We start from the raw sequence: 8856 nt of genomic DNA on the forward strand, positions 1-8856 counted from the left end.
GTAATAGAGATCTGAAATCACAACAGCTAAACAAAATAGAAATTTCTTTTTCTCTCTCCTTCAAAATAATCCAGAGAAGTCCACTTTAGACTGCTATGATATGGTAGTTCCATAGACATCAGAGACCCAGTCCCTGTTTATCTTTCCTTAGCATGTGGCTGCCATACTTAAGGTTGCCTCATAGTCACAAAGTGGCCACTATAGCTCCAGCCATCATGTTAATATTCCAGCACCGAGAACGAGATAGGACCAAGAACAAAAGGATGCACCTTCCAGCTGAATAAACTCCCATTTAAGAGTTTTCTCAGAAACTCTTCCTCATGAATTCTGCTTATACCTCCCTGGCCATTCCTAAGGTCAGGGGAGGCTGAAATGCATATTTGGAAGGCAACTAGCAATCTCTGTTAGAGATACCAGAGTCCTGGCAGAGTAAATGACTCTGTCCCCAAATGGAGCAGAAGTCATAAGGCTAGAGCCCTTTGAGTGCCATTGCATTCTAGCCTGGGAAGAACCCAATAGTACACGGTGCCTGGCATAGTTACATGTGTAATGTATGTAAATGATTATTATTGACTTTCTGACTTTAGCAAAGTACCCACTAAAGATTTATTTTAAAGTGGGTATCTTTAATGTGAATGTTTAAAAACATTTATTCACAGAAGTCTTGGCTTGCTTCTGTGTTCACCATTATTTGATTATTCGTTTTTCAAAGCAAGTTTTAAAAACTGCTGGAAACCTCCTATGGTAGTTAATACATTATCTTAAGCAATTTAATGCAAATTAATTTTTACACAACCTTGAGTTTCAAAGGCCATTGACCTGGGGAGAGAAAGAGTAAAGTTTAGGAGGAATCTGTTTGCTGCCTCCCATCTGGACCCCATAGCCAGCTCCATCTGCTCTCACATGTAGTAACACTTCGGTGACTCCCCTGCCAAACACACCATGTGGAGTTTGGCTTATTTTTTTTTTTATTTTTTTATTTTTTTACTCAGGAAGATGTTAGAAAGATGCATAGAAAGATGTGAATTTCAGGTTTTCTAGAAAACTTGATGGGATTATTTGGGCATTTCAAAATTCTGCTTTTGTACCTTAACCCAAGTTTTCCATTGGGTTTTATGGGGTTTTTTTCCTCTCCTGTGTTGTTTCTGGATTCCATTCTCTTTTAATACCACAATTCTCTTTTTCCAGTGGAGTCTTCCAGCACATTCATATCAGATGGGAGCCACTGAAAGGCTCGGGGTAGAGAGGGACCAGCTGGGGTCTGTGGCTACAATGTAGATGGTTAATTGGATGGGGAGGGGAGGGGAAGGCAGGCATCCCGGTAGGAGAGGAGCAAGTTAGAGCAGTTGAGAAGATGATGGTCTTCTAAACCAGGGTTGGAGACATGGCAAGAGACTGACACGAAAAGACACTTTGGAAGCAGGATTGACAGGACCTGGTGATAAGTTTGTGGGGGAGGGGGGAGGGAGATGTCACGGATGGCTCAAAGATTTCTGGGCTGAGCAGTTGGGTGGAGGTGATAATGCTCAGTTCCCCGAGAGAGTAAACTGAAGAAGAAAGTTGGGAAGAAGGTGACGAATTCAGTTCTGGACAAGCAGTTCACTGTCTGTGGCCTTGGCAACGCGACAGAAGAGTGGAAGGCTGGCAAGCCAACCGTGATCCTTAGCCAACTGCACCACTGCCACGTGGCATGGAAAACTCAGGACTGTGTTAGCTTGAATCATGAATAATCTTAACCTCTGGGAATCAAGAAATATAGCAGTTGGACAATTTAGACGTTTGGATTTGCTCCCACAATTGGCCCCTTCTTTCTGAAGGCACATACCTTCAGGAGAAGCCTTCTTTGTTCCTCAGAGATGTTCTGGCCAGTCATATGAATCCAAGAGAATCTCAGGGCCTGCCACTACGCATGCTCTCTTGCCCCTCCTGTTGAAGGTCTGAGCAGAGATGACAGCAGCTGGTCATATCATCAGTGATTTTCCATTTCAAGATACCAACTCTCAAATGGGCTTTTTGACATTTTCACTCAGAAAGTAAATAATCATGGTAGTAAAAGTGATCATATCTTCATAACAGGGATATTGCCTCAAACAGTTGAGACGGGCTCCAAGTCTAATTTTATATTTTATCAAAAAATTGATATTAAAGAAATACTTTTTTAATTTTTTTTTTTAATTTATGTATTTGTTTGAGAGAGGGAACACAAGCAGGGGGAGGGGCAGAGGGAGAGGGAGAAGCAGACTCCCCACTGAGCAGGGAGCCCGGATGCGGGGCTCGATCCCAGGACCCTGGGATCATGACCCGAGCCAAGGGCAGACGCTTAACCATGTGAGCCACCCAGGCGCCCCAAAGAAATACTTTAAATTCGTTGTTTTCTACCATGTATTGTACCTCTTAGTTTCTGAATATTTCTCTTGGGTAAGGTGGGGATGAAGGAAGACAGAAAATACTAAATCTTATTGCCAGCATTCTGGAATTACATAATTCAACCATAGGAAGTGAAAACCATCTTCTCTCTTTGGCCTTTTAAAAAAATAAATGAATAGCCAGCTCAGATAACTCCCTCAAAGTTTTGAAAAGACCTTAATGACATAGTTGGACATTTTCAAGTTCAAAGACAAATGTGGTTTTAATTTGCTGGTGCTCCTTTAGGCCCCCTTCCAACAACAGAGTAGAGGAGTAATGACTTTTTCTGAGAACGTGGCTTTCTCTTGGTTGATTCCCTTGTCCCCCACGTGCCCGGTCTATGGAGCGGCCGAGTTCTAAGAAGTGATTGCAGCCTGCTAGTAAGTCCGTGCCCGGCCACAAGGTAGCAGGTGTGGACATGAGGGCGGAGAGAAAGCAGGGCCAGAATCCGACTCCTAGCAGCTCGGGGAACGGATAACAAAACAAAACAGAACGTGGTCTCAGGAATCGTGGTAATAAGAGAGACTACTATATTCATTTCCCAAGAGGGTCGTTCTGGGGTTGTTTTTATAGCAGCTTTCTGCAGCAGGTCAGACGCCCTGACCCCGCTCTCAGCCACGGGCCGCCGGCCTAGCCTCGCGCCTTCCCCCTGCCTCGGTGTGCGGGTCCTTGCTCCCCAGGGCCGCTGCCGGAGCTGCTACCGACGCAAGGCTGAGAGGCCCTGTGCCCGCTCCCGTGGGGGCTCCGGCGTAGTCCCCCAGACGGAGCCGTTTAGAACCGCTGCTAAGGGACTTCCAGTGCTGGCCGGGAGACAGTGACCGGGAAGGAGCGCGAAACGAGAGTTGACAGAGGACACGGGCAGCACGTAGCCCAACATAGTGGTTCCTGAGAGAGGGGAGCAAACGAAGTGAGCCCTGCAGTTGTCCCCGCTCCCCGCTCCCCGCGCCGGAGCTGCTTCCGGCCGCCACACACGGAGGGAAACCCGGTCTCACTGAGCTGACGAGGCAGAGCCCCGAGTCTGGGGAGGCCAAAGAGGTTGGAGTTCCCAGGCAAGAGGACCAGGGAGGAGACAGCTATGAGACGAGAGAGAGAGAGAGCAAGAGAGAGAGCGCGAGCGCTCCACAGACCTGCAGAGCCATCTTCAGCGCTGTTCACCACATGCGTGTGGGGAAGCTGCTAAGGCTGAGGAAAAAAACAGCAAAAAGGAACAAGTAGAACAATGCTCAGAGCTCACACAGGCTGGGCAACAGCCCATGTTCCCACCAGCCAGAGCAGGAGAGAAAACCCTTGAAATGTATGAGGTACCGGCCACAGTTCTCAGAAGATGATTGTCTCGGTACCGGACCCACATTAACCCTAGACTAAAGGCTGCTCTGGACCCACCTAGCAAGGCTTAAAAGCAAGCCTCAAAAGGACCACATTATTTCCAAGTCACCTAACCGCATTCCAGAACAAAACTGAAAAATGTTTAAAGAAATGCAAAAACAAACGGATTAAATAAAAATCCAGCACACAACAGCATAAAATTCACAATGGCTGATATCCAGTCAAGAATTACCAGGCAGGGCGCCTGGGTGGCTCAGTTGGTTGGGCGACTGCCTTCGGCTCAGGTCATGATCCTGGAGTCCCTGGATCGAGTCCCGCATCGGGCTCCCTGCTCGGCGGGGAGCCTGCCTCTCGCTCTAACCCTCCCCCCTCTCATGTACTCTCTCTCTCTTTCTCATTCTCGCTCTCTCAAATAAATAAATAAATCTTAAAAAAAAAAAAAAAAAAATTACCAGGCATGCCAAGAAGCAAGAAAACCTGGCCCATAATAATGAGAAAAAAATCAATCAATACAGACTCAGAAATGATACAGATCATAGAATTGATAGAGAAGGACATTAAGACATTTATTATGTTTTATATGTTCATAAGGGTAGAGAAAAGATCAAGCATGATAAACAGAGTCATGGAAGATATTAAAAAAACACCCAAATCAAACTCCTAGAAATGAAAACTACAATTTTTCAGAGGAAAATGACAGTAGATGGGATTCACAGCAGATTAAGCTCTGCAGAAGAAACTCTCAGTGTCATAGCGATAGAAAATTAGAATGTGGTCCCTCTCCTCTCTATATACTCCAAGTGTTAATTCCTATGCAGTACATTTGGGCTCACTCAAGCATCATAATAATGTTGTTCCACAAAGTTTTGATTTCACTCCATCTCTGAAAGAAACATCCAAAATGGTAGGAGAATCAACTTAATTATACACACATATGTATTATATGTATACATATAGACGTTATATACATATGTATATATGTGTATATGTATTTTTATATGTGCTTACATATGCATAAAAGATTTCTTGAAGGATACCCAAGAAATTGATAACTTTGGCTGCCTCTAGGGAAAGAAACTCAGTGTCTGAGGCAGGGGTGAAGGGAGATTGTACATTATACCTTTTTACCCTTTATATCCTTTGGACCGTGGGAATGTATTACTTATTCAAAACATAAATAAAATGTGGAATAAACCGTAGCTGCTGGTCCCAAGGGGACTCAACAACAGAGTGAATGGAATCAGGAGGAAGTAGGGTCCCACAGCCACTTGGATGACTAGATGCCCAGGGCTGTGTCCCGGAGCAGGCAAGGATCCAAGGTGCTGTCTGCAGTGGGCCAGGTGGAGCTGGCGCAAGCTTGGGGGCCGGACAGTTGCCCCAAGGGATGGTAAGCAGCACATCCTGAGTTGGGGTATTAGGTCAGTCTCAACCCTGACCTACACTTGAAGCAGCACATTAGTCATCAGTCCTACAGTGCTCAAGTAGATTCCGGCTTAAAGAACCATTAGGTAGAAGTTACAAGGATATAGGTTTCTGTTCAATATACGGAACAGTCTAAAATCAGAACCACCTGGAAGGTAGTGCGTTCCCTGCCTCTGGACACGTGTAAACATTGAGGGTCCCACTGCAGGGTTGCCACAGAGGAGATTCAGCATCCCATGGCTGATGGCGCCACATACACCACCTTTAGAGTCCCTTTGCATACATATGGAGAGTGACTAGACGGGTGATATTTGTGCCCTCTCTCTTTTGCAACGTGAAGAGCAAGTCAGACAAGACTTGCAAACAAGTAGCATTTGCACAGAACTCATCAGGTGTCACTCACTGATGAGAAGTTTTTAGGAATATCCGTATTTTCTAAATAGTAGGAGCAATTCTCTTACTGATGGCACAAGATGGGATATTTTGCTACCTTTGCCTAGACCTGCACCTGCCAGGGGTAAACGATATTCTAATATGGCAATTCCGTGTTTAATTAAAGAGACTATGAAACAAAGAGAAGGAATTCTGAGAAATATGTACTGCTCCCCCTACCCCAGAAAAGTTTGTTTTTTTTTTTTTGTATTCACCACAAAGGTAGCAAGAGAGACAACAAAGAGCTAGATAAGGGAAAGAAATCTCTGTTTGGGGCTAAGCCAAATAAACTTAAATGGTTTAAGGAATAAATTGGTGGAGTAATTCGAATCATGGGCAGGTGCTATGAATGTAATTTAGTAAATGCTCGGGAACCTGCCAAGGAAGAGAAAAATGTGTTGCTTTTGAGATCATTTCCCAGCAGCTTCATAAAAGAAAACTGATTACAGGAATTTAATAAGTAAAACAGAGCCAGAAATATAGTAATCAAATGAGTTTTTAATTACATTTCAGGCAGAAAAAAATTCCAATTTGTGCTCCTGGGATTAAAAAAAAAAATAAGTTCTAGAGAAATGCTTTTGTAGCAGGAAAATAACATAAACACTAATTTCCATAGGAATTATAGTAGTCAGTTTAATTAAAAGGCTTGATCAGAGTGAAGAAGACCAGTGCCAAACTATACTAAATAAAAGCATGGCATTCGTTGCTACCCCACACTATTGTCCAAATAAAAACACTGTGCATTGAGCAGAAAGCAGTAACCTGCATTTTTCTCATGAAAATAAAGGGGATTTTGATCACTACCTGAGTTATTATGTTGCTATGTTTTATTTTCGTATGGAATGGCTAATAAATCTGATTTAGAATTGAATGTTGGTTGGTGTGATAAAGACCGCTTTTAAGAGAGAGAATATGCTCCATTTAAAAGATGTCCGTGTGAAGGGACCCCACTTCAGCCAGGTTGAAGGGCTCACAGCCCAGTAGGATCCCTCGTTACTTCTGGGCTTTTCAACAGCCACTTAACTAACACCCAGTTGCATTTAACTCATGTCCTGCAGTGAGGGCTATTTGAGGGGATAGATCAGGTCTAACTGGTGATTTGCAGTCATGTTAGGGAAGGACACCCTCTACGTGAAGGGCTATTCTTTCCTCCTTTGGGAGGCTTTGCTATGAACCTCCCCCTAACCACACATCCTGCTTGGAGAAGGCTGCTCCAGAGGTATGCTAACATTGCAGTGGCTTTGTTCCCCTTGGGATGAAGGGGACACACCTGCAAGGTGTCTACATGGAGCAGGGGGTGGGGGGGATCATCTGTGGCCACAGCACGCAGACCCTAGGCATTGGGTAGGAACACTATCTTTCCATAGACTAACACCCCCACACCTCCACCATCCTTGTTTTATTCATTGCTTTGTTCCATGATAGAGGCCATCCAAGTTTTGTAAAGCTAGAAGTTTATACCATTAAGGAGTAGGGGACTCTTTTTTTTTTTAATAACAAAATTAAGTAGGGCGCCTGGGTGGCTCAGTCCTTAAGCGTCTGCCTTTGTCTCAGGTCATGATCTCGGGGTCCTGGAATCGAGCCCCGCATCGGGCTCCCTGCTCAGCCAGAAGCCTGCTTCTTCCTCTCCCACTCCCCCTGCTTGTGTTCCCTCTCTCGTTGTGTCTCTCTCTGTCAAATAAATAAATAAATAAGTAAATAAATAAATAAATAAATAAATTTCAAAATTAAGTAAAGGAGAAAATATTTAGGAGAGTCTCCTGCAAGTAGGACCCTGAATCCTGGGTTGGCCTCCAGCCTCAGCCTGCACGTCCTCTTCCATCCTGCCCTCTGAGGCACCTGGCCCTCTCTTCCCCACTCCTGTCTCCCTTCTTTCCCGTCCATCTCCGTGCGTGTTCACATCCGCATCTGTACATGTAGCACAGCTCCCAGATCCTTCATGGGAAAAATGAGCACCTTCTCTTCTTTCAGGATGTTACCTGGCCTTTCTTATCCGGTGAGTCCACCCAGCACCATCTGTGGTGGAGCAAATGGAAGGTGTATCTTGGTCAAAACTGAAGTTCATGGTCTACTGAGATCTGGAAGTCTCCATGGCAGGCGACAATATACATATTAGTAGTCATGTGTGAGCTGGATATTTTGTGTCCTGTCTGGTCTGCTGTGGATTAAAAACAGGATCATAATCTAACTGGCTGGCACCCTAGTAGTACATAGCCCCCCCACCCCACCCCCGTCTTATTTTTCCAGTTTCCCTATGGGCTCTATTAATGTAACACAATGGCGTTACATGCATATTTGCTTCTTGTAAATAGCTCGTGTTTACCAAAATAATTATCACTTTTCATTTCTTGCAGCCAGTTTCCACTGTCCTCACCAGTGAAAGCTGGAAAACCGTGTCAGTGACTCGGGTTCCTCTCCTCCACCTGTGTTTTTGTTTTACTTCAGGCGTTGGTGAAGGTCAATGTGAAACTGAAGCCGATGCTGGATTCCGTGGCGGCTAACAGAAGTAAGTGGGAAGAGCTGCACCAGAAAAGGCTGCTGGCGTCGGCCGCCTCCCCCTCCTCCGCCAGCCTCTTGCCGGCCGCCGGGGAAGACAGAAACTAACCGTCCAGCTTCGCGGCCGCCGCAGAATGACCGTGTCCTGAAGGGCCGGCCTCGGTCCAGTCCGCGGCATCCCTTTGCCCTTTTTCGCTCAGGCAGACGGAGTCTCAGTTTGCGCGGGGAAGCACGCCTGGGCTTTCCCCTTGAAGTGGGGTCAGCAGAGGAGCGCGGCCCGGAGGGACGGAGCAACAGGCGGCCGGCCGCCGAGCACCCAGAGCCTGAGGCTGAGCCGGGGCGCTGGGCAGACGAGCCGGCGCCTGAGGACAGCCGGCCCTACTCCTTCCCGGCCCAGGGAGCCAGGAGCAGTGAGGACGCCCTTAGCGCTGCTTCACTTCCGATCTCGCCCTTGATTTGTTACAGGCCACGCAACGCCTGCCTTTGCATCCTCTCAGCGCTCTTTCGTGCCACATTGTCCCAAGAATCCCACTTTGTATTCTGTAGAGGTATCTTATTTTTATCCTAAAGCTTCTTAATGATGGATCAGAGCCTTTAGAATTGCCTCCCTAAGAGATAAACTATAATATCCTTACAAATACCAATCATGTCTAGTTTTTCCCTAAAAGGCCCATAGTAGGGAGATAGCAGATGTGTTTGTGTGACTGGTGTTTATACAACATTCATAACACTCCATGGGGATTGCGGTCCCCTTTTTCAGTTTTTTAAAATTCA

General features: G+C 45.8%; 1 protein-coding gene across 1 annotated transcript in view; it reads left to right on the forward strand.

The window, feature by feature from the left end:
- The window catches only part of PDE11A (phosphodiesterase 11A), a 382098-nt gene extending 373908 nt beyond the window's left edge, over positions 1-8190 (forward strand). The window contains exon 20 of the mRNA XM_032407415.1: positions 8032-8190. Coding sequence (XP_032263306.1) covers positions 8032-8190 — 159 coding nt within the window. The remainder of the gene's footprint in view (positions 1-8031) is intronic.
- The last annotated feature ends 666 nt before the right edge of the window (positions 8191-8856 follow it).

This window comes from Phoca vitulina, unplaced genomic scaffold (assembly GCF_004348235.1).
Source record: "Phoca vitulina isolate PV1807 unplaced genomic scaffold, GSC_HSeal_1.0 scaffold1, whole genome shotgun sequence".
NCBI classification, from domain to species: domain Eukaryota; kingdom Metazoa; phylum Chordata; class Mammalia; order Carnivora; family Phocidae; genus Phoca; species Phoca vitulina.